This window comes from Phyllobates terribilis, unplaced genomic scaffold (assembly GCF_046119375.1).
Source record: "Phyllobates terribilis strain yellow unplaced genomic scaffold, ASM4611937v1 Scaffold_10__3_contigs__length_209671492, whole genome shotgun sequence".
Taxonomy (NCBI): Eukaryota; Metazoa; Chordata; class Amphibia; order Anura; family Dendrobatidae; genus Phyllobates; species Phyllobates terribilis.
Window position 1 is genome coordinate 192,932,463 of NW_027362770.1, and position 18,905 is coordinate 192,951,367.

Here is an 18,905-nt window from a genome sequence, read left to right on the forward strand (position 1 = left end):
TGCAGTGTTTTCCTTCTCCACCCCTGGAGCACCCTGTAGTGCTGCCTGTTGTCACTCCCTGACCTGAACAGCAGGGGGAGCTGACACCAATCTGCTGTGTGACCCCCTGACATGTCCCTTTTCCCCCTTCCCCCGTCTCTTGTGTTCTCCTGTCATTCTCACACGGGTGACACCGGTGGAGGCATTAATAAAGCGCAGTCTCGGCTCGTCTACTTTTATTCGGTTCCTTGATCGTGTTGCCCGCCGTAGCCCTCAGTAGGATTGTCCCCGGGAATATAAAGGGGTCTTCCGCAGATAAAGCATAAGGGTACAATGCGCTGTTCTGTAGCTTTCTAATCAATTCTGTTCAATAACTCAGATTTTAGGATCACTGCTTGCTGTCAGATAATCAGAACGAAGATGCTTAATCACCTTTCCATCCAGTCCAAGCAAAACCAGTCCAGACTGACACATTGTAGCAAACACTCAGCTCACAGAGCCTTGTCTCCACAAGATACAACTGTAACAAACCCTCAGTTTTGAGGGATAACAATGGATTTTTAGCATGCAAAGTGAATGGTTTTATTCATTGACAGCAAGCAGAAGCTCTAAAATGGTAAGGGATAGTAAGAAAACAAATACAGTTATTAATGGGGTATTCCAGTCAGTAAGATCTGCCATCACCTTATGATACGTGGACCCTCTGACTCTGAGATGGAGGGGCTGCAGGGCTGGTTTAGCGCTGCCACCCTCTCTAAATGTAACTGCATTACTTGTATGAGGCCACGCTTCAGCTCTGGAGGCGGAGTCTCAGGGAGATCTATGTCCCGCCCATAGATCTTAACAGCTCATTTACATATTAAGAAAAATGTGCATTTCTCAGGAATGAAACATCTTATCTCAGATATGGAGGTATCATTTTATTCAGCTTCCTATGACCTACATGCCCATATAGACAGCTCAGGAGGGACGATCCTGCTGAGAGATGCTGATTAATGACCTATCCTGAGGATCATTTGACCGCAGAAGCCCTTTATACATAATGTTGGCATCTGACAGCCAAAAACATGTCCTCTTGTGCTCCTTTATTTCTATATAAATCTTTTCCTCTACAGGGACATTAACCAATAATAGAGCATTCTCCCAGAAATCACAAGGAAATATGTAGAATACAAAACCCTTAAAGGATATGGGTTCCTTTGAGGAATTACTTTTCTGTTAAATGCATGTGTTTTTTGCTAAAAAATATATATATTTTTTTACTGTAGGGATTCATTGAAACATATGTCTTCTACATCCTCTGTGTATCACTGTACATAGCAGACTGCAGGATGAGCCTCCGGTCATCCATCTGTCAGCTCGATCTTCTCCTCAACCATCTTCTAAGTAGATTTTAATTTGGTCCTCTTTCCTCAGCTTATTTTCTATAGTCTAAGTACTGTGATACGTAGAGGATGGAGAAGGCTCCAATAACCGTAATGAATCCTAAAACAAAAATTAACTTGATTTAAATATATTTTTGTGCTGAATTCGGATATGCTTTCAGATTGTTTCCACCAGGCAGGGTTTTTTTTTCTTTTTTCTTTGTGACGCCACATTTCAAGTTTTATGGAAAGATTAATAAATAATACTTATGTAGTCAACATTATATGAAATAAACAGCTTACCTAAAAAAAATTTTGATGATGATTTACGGGAATATTTTGCTTCCGGGATGTTCCAGCAATAGTCAACCAGCATAGCGGGGGGCTTGGTATCTCCGATCCTTCATAGAAAGCGCTCCTCCCTATGCTGGTCACCCTAGTTGAGAGAAATATACTTTTTCAGGATTCACTAAAAGGTACATTTGACACATTATTTTTTGTCCAGGAACAAGAGATTCACGTACGAATATAATGAGACTTCTTATCCCTGGCTATTCCATTCACATAGGAAACCGCAGAATTTAGTGTGCCCAAGCAATAAAGCAAAATCTCCACCGATATTCCAGTTATATTTTTCATACTGGATTTTTTTCTAACGGCAGCTTCGTCCTTTCGTATGTCTTTTTCATACCATGCTCAACAGGTATTGACGGGAGGTTATAACAATTATGCGAAAGAACGGCCTTCAAACTAACTTTTGAAGACGTCTACGAACAATCGCCAAACATTATTACAAAAAAAAACTATAACTTATTCTTCGGAGAAATAGTTTTAGAAATCACTCTCTCGGCCACAAAATACCTGCCCAGTCGAGCGTCTTCTTGGAGGAGATTTCATCCTTTGAGCCTCGAACTTACAGTAGAAGCTCTGAGAAGTCAAGATGGAAAGCTCAATACACAGAAGACAAAGATATCGACTACTGCCAGGTACGACCGGGACACATCCGAGATGGACGACGACGAACTGAAAGTTATGAAGATCTTCAACTTACTCGGATCGATGATTACTGAAGATGCAGCGACGACACCGGAAGTCAGTAGGAGAATAGTTATTGGGCAAATCAACAATGAAGTCGCTGGACAAGGTCTTCAAATCGAGGAACATTTCACTGGTGACGAAGACGCGTCTCGTACATGGTCTGGTCTTCTCTGTGGTAACACGCGGATGCGAAACCTGGACGATAAAGAAACAAGACAGAAGAAGAATTGACGCCTTCGAAATGTGGTGCTGGAAAAGGTTGTTATCAATACCATGGATGGCAAGAACCAACAAATCAATTTTGGAACAAATCAAGCCAGACATGGATCACCAAGCTACAAGTAAGAAAAGATCCAACCTCCACGATAAAACAATCTTGCTTTATTTCATTCCATAAAAACAGGAATTCGGGTGCAACCACAATGGGAGGTGTGGGGGGAAAAAGAGGTACTTTAGAAGACTGGACGCGTTTCGAGCATATTGCATGCTCTTAAACTCAATCACCAAGCTACGACTTGTGGACACATCATACAAAGAGAAAACGACATCATGGTTGGAAGAATAGAAGGTACAAGGTGAAAAAGGAAGACCAGCCACCCAATGGCTTGATACAATCAAGATAATGGTGGAGAAGACCCTGGTGGACCTATCTAGGCTGCACAAGTTCGATCTCCCTACAGATCGTTCATGCGTCAAGTCACCATGGCTGGAGATTGAAGGGCGTTAAATATTAATAATAAATCATGGATAAGGTCGTTCAGTTCATCTTGAGATGAGAAGCGAGGTTCTGATGAACAACTTGCTTTGAAAGGATGACTTCTTACATTGGTGTGCTTCCTCTTCAGCGTCAGTAAGGTCAGAGCTGTGACTTCCGGTCACAAAATCTGGTCACTTGGGTACAGGAAGATCTTCGCTAACTAAGACTGGCCTTGATTGCAGATGGCAAATTGGGCTAATTAGTTGTAGATTTTGTTTTAGATGCGATTCCTTTAATGTTCGTTAAGCAGAAATACTAATCCGTTAAATGGTCCCTCCAAATCATCGGAATGGCAAACGGCTTATGATGGGACCCATTTTTTCCAACCAACAGCAGATATGTGGTGCCCGGGAACCTGTCCAGATCACCGACTTTACACCCAAAATAAAGTTCAAAACACTTTTTTTTTTTACAAGTGGTGTAAAATTTCGTCCGACTATTGAACGTCATCAGTTCACCGCACACATAACAGAAATTCGAAAACCTTTACAAATAAAAAAGTACGTGTAAAAAGAAAAAAAAAAACTGTGTCTGATGAAAAAAATTCTAACATATTTTTGAATTCCGAAGGGGAAATCCTACTAGAATCGCCATTAAATGTTCTTGTGAACAAAAATCAGGTTCACCAATTTTTAGCCAAAAATACATGTATTTAAGTAAAAAAAAAGGCACCAAACAAGTGTTGCTTTGGCCATTTCTTCTTTTAAATCGGTAAATGAGGCCATTTGTGGGTCCTATAGAGGTTGTTGCCTGGTGTACTAGGCTGGAAAAATATGGCCTTGTGTACTCGGTGATGGAAGAGTGCGCGGCTCCACATCAGAGGCACCATATGGCGGCGTATGAAGAGTCCACTGAGAAATCTATCGGTTCTGCAGCTGCCGGTGGTGCCGCCAGATGGACTTCATGCACTTTAGACTCCACGACACTTCGATCGCTGCCCCCGAATTGCAGCAAAGTGACAACCCTACAGGAACTGCTATGGCGCTCATTGCTACTGTCCCAGCACAGATCGTTGCAGATTTCAGAAGGAAATGTTTCATTCATTTAAAGGGGATTTGTCTGCAGCTTTTTGCTATGTAATCTGAAGACAGCAGGAGATAGAGGCTGAAACACAGAATTCAGGGATGTGTCACTTGTCAAAGTGTGTGCTGTTGTTTACTGACTGTGAATGGTTCATCACTAAGAGATGAGCCCCTCGCTGTCTATGGACTTTGTGCGCGGAGAGCCTGGTGTGGGCGGGGCTAGCTCTCTCAGCTCTGCTTCATTCTGAATCTAAAACCTCTGATTAGCTCAGAATGGCTGCACCCAGTAAACTAAGTGATACATCATTGGATTCAGCTTCTCTTTGCCTACATTACGCTGCTCTCAGGTGAGGTAGTAAAAGCCTGCCGACAGATTCCCTTTAATCCAGGATTAGACAAAACATTCACCCTTTATTCTCAGCATAATTGGGAGGAAGGCGCAAATAAAAAGAGATGTAAAGGTCTCCGACCTCCAGCATCTCACCCCTAGTGTCCCAATAGATGACCAGGATGGTGGGGGTTGTAGTTTGGCGCAGCAGCAGAGGACTTCTACCTTTGTACCACCAAGGTTAACTATTTCACGATTTAGCTGTATTTTGTATTCCACTTGCTTACCCTTCCCCTTTTCCTACCCTCCATGCTGATCATATTGCTGTACTGTGCCCCCCTGTGGATATAGCCGGTATTACATCTTATCTCTGTCTGCCTTTCTTTAAAGACAGGTGAACATGCCCAATGCCACAATATGGTAAGACCAAACAACCCTTCAGAGCACTGTCACCCCTTCTTTCTTCTGACACCCCTGACACAGCTGTGTGCCCCCTGACTGTGGGGCTCTTCTCTCCACACCTTGTCTATAGTCTTCTCTGCATGCCCTGTGGCCGCCATGTTGTATTTGTGTCTCCTGAGCTGTGAACTTTGTGGTTTATCTGTGTAATACTCTGTTCTTGTAAGCTTGTCTTACCGCTTGCCACCGGGCCAGTCCAGGGGGCAGACCCCACGAGGTGACCCGACTTTCCGGCAGATTAATCTGAAGAGAACAGAACACGAGGAATTCTTGTTGAAAACTTTTAAAATGTTCAGGGCCGTGATCGATGCTCCGGAAAACGGCAAGTATTAATGGTGCCCGGGTAGATTGCCACCGATATCGCGGCATCCATCGTGAGGATTATCCGGCGCCTCTTACACTGACGTGACGTCCCATCGGCCGGTGACTTAAGCCGTGACGGCAGCGTCTCTCACCTACCGAAGCAATAGCCAGAGGTGCTGGATAATTAAAGTATGTCCCCACTTTATCTATAACATTCAGAAGGTTTATTTTTCACATACAGATCGCCAAATCCCCTGCAGACACATCAATTATTTATAACTTTTGATTTATTTAAATCCTACTCTCTCTTTTTAAGCTTAAGAGTCCAGTGGGCGGAGCAATCATAAATGGAATGTTGTCAATCACTGACAGTACCGCCCACTGGACTCTTAAGCATAGAATGAGCACAATCACCACTACGGCCCGGATCACAGAAGATTCTGCGGCGGCGGCTGTAATTAGATAGGAGTGTTTTTGGTAATGTGACATTTATACAACCCCCCATATAAAGAATAAATTATAACTTAGAGGCGTTGTTTTATAAGCTACTTTTTCGCGTGGAACAATAACATTTACAAAGTTTAATTGACTTCCTTTATGTTCTTCTCGGGGAGAGAATAAACCTGCGACGATTGTAATTGACACCAATTGAAATAATTTGTAAAAAAAAAACACCGTGGAGCCTAATGGTGGCCAGCGTCCGGTGGAGTCCTGAGACGTTCTCAACAAGAAATCCTCCAAGCCGTCCGTCCTCTCCAGTCTTCATGTTGTTTTGTTTTATTTCTGCAGATTAGGAGTTAATGGGAGGGAAGTTTTGAGCCATTAGGTGTCGGTGTATATAGATCTTTGGGGTCCCCCATTTTTGGATGACATCCGATCTTACTAAATCCGAAATTCAGGCCCAACGTTTCCAGTGTTTTTATGGGTATGGAAACGTCAGAGACTGCTTCAGAGTTATGCAGACTTACAAAACTGGGAGAAAGTTTAGATTTTTTTTTCATTCATTTTTTAAGCTCAGATCTGGATATTTTTGGACTGTTCGCAGCATAGGGTCCGGGCTGGGTCTGCAGGGTAGGACAGACAGGCAGCGCCTGCCCGGCGGTCTCGGATCCCGCCTAACCTATGACCACTGTATATTGTAGCAGGGGGAGGAAAACTCGCGCATCTCCATCACCTTCTTCAGGCTTTTTCGTGTTATGAGGCTGGTGAAGCTCCTCAGTCGCGGGGAGGGGATCCGGACCCTTCTCTGGACGTTCATCAAGTCTTTCCAGGTAACGAGCATCCGTCTGCTCTAATCGTACACTATTATTAACACCTTATCCCTATTACATGGATTCCCGACACCGTGGTGTCCCTTCTTCCCACACAGGCACTGCCGTATGTGGCTCTTCTGATAGTTATGCTGTTTTTCATCTATGCCGTGATTGGGATGCAGGTAAGGAAACCTCTTCAGCATTTTGTCCACTTCAGACATTTTTTTTTAAGAGGGCCCATCACCTCGATAATTCCCCTCAGAGATCCCATAGCGCTCAGCTCAATAAATCCCCTCAGAGATCCCATAGCGCTCAGCTGGGGATCTCAATAGAAGGCGTTCAGTTACCCCGCAGCGCCGCCACAGGAGAAATGAAGCATTACCCACTGAAAAGTTTGTGTTCTGTGTGGACTGGCTTTCCTCTGCAGCGAGAGGCGCTCTTTGTCGTTAAGAGATACTAAAGGAATTAGAATTATTTTTTTCTGACTACCCCTTTAAGCTTCCAATCCCACTGTGGTCATCTCATCTGGAGGACAAAAATCTTAAGTTGTCCAGGACTTCGATATCAAAGACCTATCCTAAGACGAGGTCATCGATATCAATTCAGTGGGGTCGGACACCCGGCCCTCCGACCAATCATCCCGAACGTACATAATGTAGAATGGCAGAACAGCACAGCGCCGTACACAAGGGTAGTGGCCGTTCTGAGGTACTGCAGATCATATCACAATTCGCCATCTCCTAAACTATAACATGATTTTCTCTGTGCAGGTTTTTGGGAAGATTGCACTAAACGACACGACAGACATCAACAGGAATAATAATTTCCAAACCTTCCCTCAGGCCGTCCTGCTGCTCTTTAGGTTGGTGGCACGCGGATGGTTATCGGAGGGGGTGGTCTGTCTGTGGGGCTTTTCCATCCTTATAAAAAATAAAGCGTGCAAGCAGTAAAAGTGCACGATGTGGTAAACCGTCAACATTTTGAGAAAAATGCTTAAAAAAAAATGTTTCTGTGTCTGCAGCATTCACATGTGGCTGTAGGTTGTGTGCTCGGATCTGGCCGTATTCACATGGTGTTGATTTAATAAAGTCCATTCTTTCACCTCTTTCCCCCGGTGCTGTCCTGACAGATGTGCGACTGGTGAAGCCTGGCAGGAGATCATGCTGGCCTGCCTCCCCAACAAGAAGTGCGACCCCTATTCTGAGTACCACCGCAACGACGACGACTACACCTGCGGCAGCAGCTTCGCCGTCTTCTATTTCATCAGCTTTTATATGCTCTGCGCCTTCCTGGTGGGTTTCATCCCCTCTGACGACTCCTTCCGGGTATGGTCTTGTGTGAACGGGGTCGTCAGTTTTTCCCTTTTCTTCCTCTGCAGATCATCAACCTGTTTGTTGCCGTCATTATGGATAACTTTGACTATCTGACGCGAGACTGGTCCATATTGGGTCCTCATCATTTGGATGAATTTAAAAGGATTTGGGCAGAGTATGATCCGGAAGCCAAGTAAGAGCGTCAGGAAAAATAGCCCAGTTATTGCACGAATGTACAAAAAATGTTTTACATCTTCTATTTGTCTACCCACCCAGGGGTCGTATCAAGCACCTGGATGTCGTGACCCTGCTAAGACGGATCCAGCCGCCTTTAGGGTTTGGAAAGCTGTGCCCACATCGTGTGGCGTGTAAGGTAAATCACATTCATTGATGAATACCGTCGCGATCAATCAAGGATGCGGTGTGAACGTCGCCTTCCTGCAACAATGTTACACTTAGTCACTAAGTATTGATTCTCGCACTGCAACGATGTAACAAAGCGCTCCATGTGGACGAGGCGGCCTGACGCACCCTGGAGCGAGTGACACCTGCATCACCTCCGTTTTCTCTGTCACGCAGCGGTTAGTCGCCATGAACATGCCTCTGAACAGCGATGGGACGGTCATGTTTAACGCGACGCTCTTCGCTTTGGTTCGGACTTCTCTATGCATTAAGACTGACGGTAATCAGATTTCTTCACACCATCTTCTTATACGTTATGTCGAGGATTGTTCCTTTCCTTCTTCCTGAAAAGGAATTTATTATGCTCAGTCTATAATTTCTGCCAATTTACGAAGTCAGCGATGTTAAATCTGACCCTCCGCCCCTTAAAAGGTGGCGACAGCTGTAAAAAGTGATAGTTATAGCGGAGGGCATCAGAGTTTATGACTTTTCTACACCATAAAAGTTGCAATCTGTTACTAACAAATCACAGATCTCAGATTGTCTATAGCCAGAGACACAAACCAGGGGGGTTTGTAAGAAAATGTCACCATCGTGTGCTGATAAAACTGCGAGGGGTTGCATCTCAAAGTATTACTTTCCACCATATAATGATTATATATAAAACTGGACAACCCCTTTAAAGTGATCAGGAGCCCCCTCATAGGCAATGTATCGCTGCTATGAACAAATCTGTTTCTGCCCCTGATCCCGCTGCTAAACAATCCTGCCACCCAACAGGTAACCTAGAACAAGCCAACGAAGAGCTCAGGGCGATCATTAAAAAGATCTGGAAAAGAACCAGCATGAAACTCTTGGACCAGGTGGTGCCCCCTGCTGGCGGTAAGTGAAATGCTCCTTGGTGATAAATATTGGGAAAGATGCAGCTTTACATGCAACACATTGTAAAAGCATCACCTGCTAATGCTGATCCTGACAGAGACTGGAATGGGGAGTCGTGAGGCTGGCCTCTAGAGAAGGAGGGAGTCAGCCGGCTGGCCTCTAGAGAAGGAGGGAGTCAGCCGGCTGGCCTCTAGAGAAGGGGAAGTCATGAGGCTGGCCTCTAGAGAAGGAGGGAGTCAGCCAGCTGGCCTCTAGAGAAGGAGGGAGTCAGGAGGCTGGCCTCTAGAGAAGGGGAAGTCATGAGGCTGACCTCTAGAGAAGGGGAAGTCATGAGGCTGGCCTCTAGAGAAGGGGAAGTCATGAGGCTGGCCTCTAGAGAAGGGGAAGTTATGAGGCTGGCCTCTAGAGAAGGGGAAGTTATGAGGCTGACCTCTAGAGAAGGGGAAGTTATGAGGCTGGCCTCTAGAGAAGGGGGAGTCAGCCGGCTGGCCTCTAGAGAAGGGGGAGTCAGCCGGCTGGCCTCTAGAGGAGGGGGAGTCAGCCAGCTGGCCTCTAGAGAAGGGGAAGTCATGAGTCTGGCCTCTAGAGAAGGGGAAGTCATGAGTCTGGCCTCTAGGGAAGGAGGGAGTCAGCCGGCTGGCCTCTAGAGGAGGGGGAGTCAGCCGGCTGGCCTGTAGAGAAGGGGAAGTCATGAGTCTGGCCTCTAGAGGAGGGGGGAGTCAGCCGGCTGGCCTCTAGAGAAGGAGGAAGTCCTGAGGCTGGCCTCTAGAGAAGGGGAAGTCATGAGGCTGGCCTCTAGAGGGGAGGGGGAGTCAGCCGGCTGGCCTCTAGAGAAGGGGAAGTCATGCGGCCGGCCTCTAGAGAAGGGGAAGTCATGCGGCCGGTCTCTAGAGAAGGGGAAGTCATGCGGCCGGTCTCTAGAGGGGAGGGGGAGTCAGCCGGCTGGCCTCTAGAGAAGGGGAAGTCATGCGGCCGGCCTCTAGAGAAGGGGAAGTCATGCGGCCGGTCTCTAGAGGGGAGGGGGAGTCAGCCGGCTGGCCTCTAGAGAAGGGGAAGTCATGCGGCCGGCCTGTAGAGAAGGGGTTAGTCATGCGGCCGGCCTCTAGAGAAGGGGTTAGTCATGCGGCCGGCCTCTAGAGAAGGGGTTAGTCATGCAGCCGGCCTCTAGAGAAGGGGGAGTCATGCGGCCGGCCACTAGAGAAGGGGGAGTCATGCGGCCGGCCTCTAGAGAAGGGGGAGTCATGCGGCCGGCCTCTAGAGAAGGGGTTAGTCATGCGGCCGGCCTCTAGAGAAGGGGTTAGTCATGCGGCCGGCCTGTAGAGAAGGGGTTAGTCATGCGGCCGGCCTCTAGAGAAGGGGGAGTCATGCGGCCGGCCTCTAGAGAAGGGGTTAGTTATGCGGCCAGCCTCTAGAGAAGGGGGAGTCGTGCGGCCGGCCTCTAGAGAAGGGGGAGTCGTGCGGCCGGCCTCTAGAGAAGGGGGGAGTCATGCGGCCGGCCTGTAGAGAAGGGGTTAGTCATGCGGCCGGCCTGTAGAGAAGGGGGAGTCATGCGGCCGGCCTCTAGAGAAGGGGAAGTCATGTGGCCGGCCTCTAGAGAAGGGGGAGTCATGCGGCCGGCCTCTAGAGAAGGGGGAGTCATGCGGCCGGCCTCTAGAGAAGGGGGAGTCATGCGGCCGGCCTCTAGAGAAGGGGGAGTCATGCGGCCGGCCTCTAGAGAAGGGGGAGTCATGCGGCCGGCCTCTAGAGAAGGGGGAGTCATGCGGCCGGCCTCTAGAGAAGGGGGAGTCATGCGGCCGGCCTCTAGAGAAGGGGGAGTCATGCGGCCGGCCTCTAGAGAAGGGGGAGTCATGCGGCCGGCCTCTAGAGAAGGGGGAGTCATGCGGCCGGCCTTTAGAGAAGGGGAAGTCATGCGGCCGGCCTCTAGAGAAGGGGAAGTCATGCGGCCGGCCTCTAGAGAAGGGGGAGTCATGCGGCCGGCCTCTAGAGAAGATTGCTCAGTTGAAGGCCCCTTCTTCCTGACTATGTAATACCGGGATACGGCGGCTGCTGCTTGTGCTGGCATTTCCAGCTCTGGGGGAGACGAACTGCGCTGCTCTGTGTATTTGGAGGGAACAAAGGAAGCAAATTCGATAACATTTCTGCCCGTAGCTATTAGTTGCCACATACATAAGACGTGCAGAAAACGCTCTCGTTCCTGTGGATTCTGGGTACTCACCATTTTGTGTTCTTCCCTCAGATGATGAAGTCACTGTGGGAAAGTTTTACGCCACTTTCCTCATTCAGGAATATTTTCGGAAATTCAAGAAACGCAAAGAGCAGGGGTTGGTCGGAAAACCTTCCCAGCGCAACGCCCTCTCGCTGCAGGTACTGTAATCACTCCCATCATCACTCTGTTAGGTGGGAAGACGAGAGGCGCTCAGTCAGACGGATGGGATCTGTCACGTCTCCAGACTATAGGACAGTACTGTATGTTATGCAGCTACAGTGTCATATATTAACACTTTGATGCCGATGCAAACCACAATATAGTAAATGTATTGAATTTTCTATATAAGAACCAGTTAGTGTATATAGCTCCTACATATGAGTGTATACACCTCCTTGTCATCGCCATCCTGTATATACCTCCCTTTATAAACCATCCTGTACATAACTGTATATACTACCCTATATAACTGTATATGACTGTACACTGCCATATCTGCCACCCTGTATAAATCATTCTGTATATCCCTCCTATATATATATATATATATCATCCTGTACATGACTGTATATACCATCTGTACATAACCTTATATACCACTCTGTTATTGCCATATATAGCCAGCTGTTATGTAAATGACCCCCAGGATAAGAAGGGCCCCATAATCCAGGTCCCGATTACTGGTAAGAAGCTGGCATATCTCGGCCCTGGCTAGTAGCCCAGATGTTTGTGGTTCCCCTCAGGCCGGGCTGCGCACGCTGCATGATATCGGGCCTGAGATCCGCAGAGCTATTTCTGGAGACCTGACCGCAGAGGAAGAGCTGGACAAAGCCATGAAGGAGGCCGTGTCTGCAGCGTCCGAGGACGACATCTTCAGGGTGTGTAGGAATTGACTGCGCCGGGGCGAACGTGGGTAACACGGACTGAATCCGCTCTGCTACAACACCTTCACCAGCTATTATCTCGCCAGCATCTGTCACCCCGTATTCACCACGCTCTGCATCCGTCCTGCTGTAACGCTGCGTCTAACTGTGTGCGTAACATGTGCATCACTGTCCTGCTGTTCTGTCACCCTCCGTACTAACATCCCGTGTACCTCCACCCACACACGGGCACTGTATATCACCGACACCATTTACTCTATATCCTTCCTTCTGTACCATCCTGCACGTCATTCTCACATCTCATATTCCTTATATCAGGGCTACGCGATGAGACTTTTGTCACATGATGTCAATTTCCAGACAAGACCTGAAGAATGTTTGCCCTTTGTGTATGAATTGGTCACAGACATCACATTTGTAAGAGTGATGGCGTCCTGCGACCTCTCTGACCATTATTAGATGAGAGGGGGCGATGTGACGCTGTTCATGTCAGGTGACCAAAGCCTCCGTGCAGCCTTCAGTATGTTTCATTACCGAGGCCTGTCCGTGTGGGTAACAACACACAACTGCTTGTATATTGTGTCATTGCTTCAGACTCTGTATTTTATCCTGTGGTTTCATATTGTATCATTCATTCTATATCAATGTATCTGTATCATTTTATCACCTCCCCACCAAGTTCACCTCTTATAGCAACGTTTTGTATTCTGCTGTATCACATTGTATTACTCATCTGGTATCTGTACTGTACTCTCTGTGTAACATTGTATTACTCGTCTGTTGTTTATGCCTGCATTGTAACATTGTATTGCTGCTCCACCGAGTACACCAGTCCTAGTAACATTGTATCACATCCCAGCTGAGTACACCAGTCCTGGTAACACTATCACATCTCAGCTGAGTACACCAGTCCTGGTAACACTATCACATCTCAGCTGAGTACACCACTCCTGGTAACATTGTATCACATCCCAGCTGAGTACACCACTCCTGGTAACACTATCACATCTCAGCTGAGTACACCAGTCCTGGTAACACTATCACATCTCAGCTGAGTACACCAGTCCTGGTAACATTGCATCACATCCCTGCTGAGTACACCAGTCCTGGTAACATTGCATCACATCCCTGCTGAGTACACCAGTCCTGGTAACATTGTATCACATCCCAGCTGAGTGCACCAGTCCTGGTAACACTATCACATCTCAGCTGAGTACACCAGTCCTGGTAACATTGCATCACATCCCTGCTGAGTACACCACTCCTGGTAACATTGTATCACATCCCAGCTGAGTACACAAGTCCTAGTAACAATATCACATCCCAGCTGAGTACACCAGTCCTAGTAACATTGCATCACATCCCTGCTGAGTACACCAGTCCTAGTAACACTATCACATCTCAGCTGAGTACACCAGTCCTGGTAACACTATCACATCTCAGCTGAGTACACCAGTCCTGGTAACATTGTATCACATCCCTGCTGAGTACACCAGTCCTAGTAACATTGCATCACATCCCTGCTGAGTACACCAGTCCTAGTAACAATATCACATCCCAGCTGAGTACACCAGTCCTAGTAATATTGCATCACATCCCTGCTGAGTGCACCAGTCCTAGTAACACTATCACATCTCAGCTGAGTACACCAGTCCTGGTAACACTATCACATCTCAGCTGAGTACACCAGTCCTGGTAACACTATCACATCTCAGCTGAGTACACCAGTCCTGGTAACATTGTATCACATCCCTGCTGAGTACACCAGTCCTAGTAACATTGCATCACATCCCTGCTGAGTACACCAGTCCTAGTAACAATATCACATCCCTGCTGAGTACACCAGTCCTGGTAACATTGCATCACATCCCTGCTGAGTACACCAGTCCTAGTAACATTGCATCACATCCCTGCTGAGTACACCAGTCCTAGTAACAATATCACATCTCAGCTGAGTACACCAGTCCTGGTAACATTGTATCACATCCCTGCTGAGTACACCAGTCCTGGTAACACTATCACATCTCAGCTGAGTACACCTGTCCTGGTAACATTGTATCACATCCCTGCTGAGTACACCAGTCCTGGTAACATTGCATCACATCCCTGCTGAGTACACCACTCCTGGTAACATTGTATCACATCCCAGCTGAGTACACCAGTCCTAGTAACATTGCATCACATCCCAGCTGAATACACCAGTCCTAGTAACACTATCACATCTCAGCTGAGTACACCAGTCCTGGTAACACTATCACATCTCAGCTGAGTACACCAGTCCTGGTAACACTATCACATCTCAGCTGAGTACACCAGTCCTGGTAACATTGTATCACATCCCTGCTGAGTACACCAGTCCTGGTAACATTGCATCACATCCCTGCTGAGTACACCAGTCCTAGTAACATTGCATCACATCCCTGCTGAGTACACCAGTCCTAGTAACAATATCACATCTCAGCTGAGTACACCAGTCCTGGTAACATTGTATCACATCCCTGCTGAGTACACCAGTCCTGGTAACACTATCACATCTCAGCTGAGTACACCTGTCCTGGTAACATTGTATCACATCCCTGCTGAGTACACCAGTCCTGGTAACATTGCATCACATCCCTGCTGAGTACACCACTCCTGGTAACATTGTATCACATCCCAGCTGAGTACACCAGTCCTAGTAACATTGCATCACATCCCAGCTGAGTACACCAGTCCTAGTAACACTATCACATCTCAGCTGAGTACACCAGTCCTGGTAACACTATCACATCTCAGCTGAGTACACCAGTCCTGGTAACACTATCACATCTCAGCTGAGTACACCAGTCCTAGTAACACTATCACATCTCGGCTGAGTACACCACTCCTGGTAACATTGTATCACATCCCAGCTGAGTACACCAGTCCTGGTAACACTATCACATCTCAGCTGAGTACACCAGTCCTGGTAACACTATCACATCTCAGCTGAGTACACCAGTCCTGGTAACATTGTATCACATCCCAGCTGAGTGCACCAGTCCTAGTAACACTATCACATCTCAGCTGAGTACACCAGTTCTAGTAACACTCTCACATCTCAGCTGAGTACACCAGTCCTGGTAACACTATCACATCTCAGCTGAGTACACCAGTCCTGGTAACACTATCACATCTAAGCTGAGTACACCACTCGTGGTAACATTGTATCACATCCCAGCTGAGTGCACCAGTCCTAGTAACACTATCACATCTCGGCTGACTACACCAGTCCTAGTAACATTGCATCACATCCCAGCTGAGTACACCAGTCCTAGTAACATTGCATCACATCCCAGCTGAGTGCACCAGTCCTAGTAACACTATCACATATCAGCTGAGTACACCAGTCCTAGTAACACTATCACATCTCGGCTGAGTACACCACTCGTGGTAACATTGTATCACATCCCAGCTGAGTGCACCAGTCCTAGTAACACTATCACATCTCGGCTGAGTACACCAGTCCTAGTAACATTGCATCACATCCCAGCTGAGTACACCAGTCCTAGTAACATTGCATCACATCCCAGCTGAGTGCACCAGTCCTAGTAACATTGCATCACATCCCAGCTGAGTGCACCAGTCCTAGTAACACTATCACATCTCGGCTGAGTACACCAGTCCTAGTAACATTGCATCACATCCCTGCTGAGTACACCTGTCCTGGTAACACTATCACATCTCAGCTGAGTACACCACTCCTAGTAACATTGTATCACATCTCGGCTGAGTACACCAGTCCTGGTAACATTGTATCACATCCCAGCTGAGTACACCAGTCCTAGTAACATTGCATCACATCCCAGCTGAGTACACCAGTCCTGGTGACACTGTATCACATCTCAGCTGAGTACACCAGTCCTGGTAACACTATCACATCTCAGCTGAGTACACCAGTCCTGGTAACACTGTCACATCTCAGCTGAGTACACCAGTCCTGGTAACACTATCACATCTCAGCTGAGTACACCAGTCCTGGTAACACTATCACATCTCGGCTGAGTACACCAGTCCTGGTAACATTGTATCACATCCCAGCTGAGTGCACCACTCCTGGTAACACTGTCACATCTCAGCTGAGTACACCAGTCCTGGTAACACTATCACATCTCAGCTGAGTACACCAGTCCTGGTAACACTATCACATCTCGGCTGAGTACACCAGTCCTGGTAACATTGTATCACATCCCAGCTGAGTGCACCACTCCTGGTAACAATGTATCACATCTCAGCTGAGTACACCAGTCCTGGTAACACTATCACATCTCGGCTGAGTACACCAGTCCTGGTAACATTGTATCACATCTCGGCTGAGTACACCTGTCCTGGTAACATTGTATCACATCCCTGCTGAGTACAGCAGTCCTGGTAACACTATCATATCTCGGCTGAGTACACCAGTCCTAGTAACATTGTATCACATCTCAGCTGAGTACACCAGTCCTGGTAACACTATCACATCTCGGCTGAGTACACCACTCCTGGTAACACTCTCACATCTTGGCTGAGTACACCTGTCCTGGTAACATTGTATCACATCTCGGCTGAGTACACCAGTCCTGGTAACACTATCACATCTCGGCTGAGTACACCAGTCCTGGTAACACTATCACATCTCAGCTGAGTACACCAGTCCTGGTAACATTGTATCACATCTCGGCTGAGTACACCTGTCCTGGTAACACTATCACATCTCAGCTGAGTACACCACTCCTAGTAACATTGTATCACATCTCGGCTGAGTACACCAGTCCTGGTAACATTGCATCACATCCCAGCTGAGTACACCAGTCCTGGTAACATTGTATCACATCCCAGCTGAGTACACCAGTCCTAGTAACATTGCATCACATCCCAGCTGAGTACACCAGTCCTGGTGACACTGTATCACATCTCAGCTGAGTACACCAGTCCTGGTAACACTATCACATCTCAGCTGAGTACACCAGTCCTGGTAACACTATTACATCTCAGCTGAGTACACCACTCCTGGTAACACTATCACATCCCTGCTGAGTACACCAGTCCTGGTAACACTGTCACATCTCAGCTGAGTACACCAGTCCTGGTAACACTATCACATCTCAGCTGAGTACACCAGTCCTGGTAACACTATCACATCTCGGCTGAGTACACCAGTCCTGGTAACATTGTATCACATCCCAGCTGAGTGCACCACTCCTGGTAACACTGTATCACATCTCAGCTGAGTACACCAGTCCTGGTAACACTATCACATCTCGGCTGAGTACACCAGTCCTGGTAACATTGTATCACATCTCGGCTGAGTACACCTGTCCTGGTAACATTGTATCACATCCCTGCTGAGTACACCAGTCCTGGTAACACTATCATATCTCGGCTGAGTACACCAGTCCTAGTAACATTGTATCACATCTCAGCTGAGTACACCAGTCCTGGTAACACTATCACATCTCGGCTGAGTACACCACTCCTGGTAACACTCTCACATCTTGGCTGAGTACACCTGTCCTGGTAACATTGTATCACATCTCGGCTGAGTACACCAGTCCTGGTAACACTATCACATCTCGGCTGAGTACACCAGTCCTGGTAACACTATCACATCTCAGCTGAGTACACCAGTCCTGGTAACATTGTATCACATCTCGGCTGAGTACACCTGTCCTGGTAACATTGTATCACATCCCTGCTGAGTACACCAGTCCTGGTAACATTGCATCACATCTCAGCTGAGTACACCAGTCCTGGTAACACTATCACATCTCAGCTGAGTACACCACTCCTGGTAACACTATCACATCTCAGCTGAGTACACCAGTCCTGGTAACATTGCATCACATCCCAGCTGAGTACACCAGTCCTGGTAACATTGCATCACATATCAGCTGAGTACACCTGTCCTGGTAACACTATCACATCTCAGCTGAGTACACCACTCCTGGTAACACTATCACATCTCCGCTGAGTACACCAGTCCTGGTAACATTGTATCACATATCAGATGAGTACACCTGTCCTGGTAACACTATCACATCTCAGCTGAGTACACCTGTCCTGGTAACACTATCACATCTCAGCTGAGTACACCTGTCCTGGTAACACTATCACATCTCGGCTGAGTACACCTGTCCTGGTAACATTGCATCACATCTCGGCTGAGTACACCAGTCCTGGTAACATTGCATCACATATCAGATGAGTACACCTGTCCTGGTAACACTATCACATCTCAGCTGAGTACACCTGTCCTGGTAACACTATCACATCTCGGCTTAGTACACCAGTCCTGGTAACATTGCATCACATATCAGCTGAGTACACCAGTCCTGGTAACACTATCACATCCCTGCTGAGTACACCACTCCTGGTAACACTATCACATCTCAGCTGAATACACCAGTCCTGGTAACACTCTCACATCTCAGCTGAGTACACCAGTCCTGTTAACACTATCACATCTCAGCTGAGTACACCAGTCCTGGTAACACTCTCACATCTCAGCTGAGTACACCAGTCCTGGTAACGCTATCACATCTCAGCTGAGTACACCAGTCCTGGTAACACTATCACATCTCGGCTGAGTACACCAGTCCTAGTAACACTATCACATCTCGGCTGAGTACACCTGTCCTAGTAACACTATCACATCTCAGCTGAGTACACCAGTCCTGGTAACACTATCACATCTCAGCTGAGTACACCAGTCCTG

The 18,905-nt window shown here is 47.3% G+C and overlaps 1 protein-coding gene across 9 annotated transcripts in view; it reads left to right on the top strand.

Annotated features, from left to right (window-relative positions):
- Positions 1 to 18,905, top strand: part of CACNA1C (calcium voltage-gated channel subunit alpha1 C) — a 553,842-nt gene that overhangs the window by 504,116 nt on the left and 30,821 nt on the right. For 8 of the 9 annotated variants that reach the window (XM_073650394.1, XM_073650389.1, XM_073650392.1 and 5 more), the window contains 11 exons: positions 4,879 to 4,908; positions 6,393 to 6,521; positions 6,620 to 6,685; positions 7,274 to 7,365; positions 7,633 to 7,795; positions 7,882 to 8,009; positions 8,093 to 8,189; positions 8,396 to 8,498; positions 8,999 to 9,100; positions 11,337 to 11,464; positions 12,050 to 12,184. In XM_073650394.1, the coding sequence (XP_073506495.1) occupies positions 4,879 to 4,908; positions 6,393 to 6,521; positions 6,620 to 6,685; positions 7,274 to 7,365; positions 7,633 to 7,795; positions 7,882 to 8,009; positions 8,093 to 8,189; positions 8,396 to 8,498; positions 8,999 to 9,100; positions 11,337 to 11,464; positions 12,050 to 12,184 (1,173 nt within the window). The remainder of the gene's footprint in view (positions 1 to 4,878; positions 4,909 to 6,392; positions 6,522 to 6,619; positions 6,686 to 7,273; positions 7,366 to 7,632; positions 7,796 to 7,881; positions 8,010 to 8,092; positions 8,190 to 8,395; positions 8,499 to 8,998; positions 9,101 to 11,336; positions 11,465 to 12,049; positions 12,185 to 18,905) is intronic. The other variant, XM_073650393.1, reaches the window with a different exon arrangement.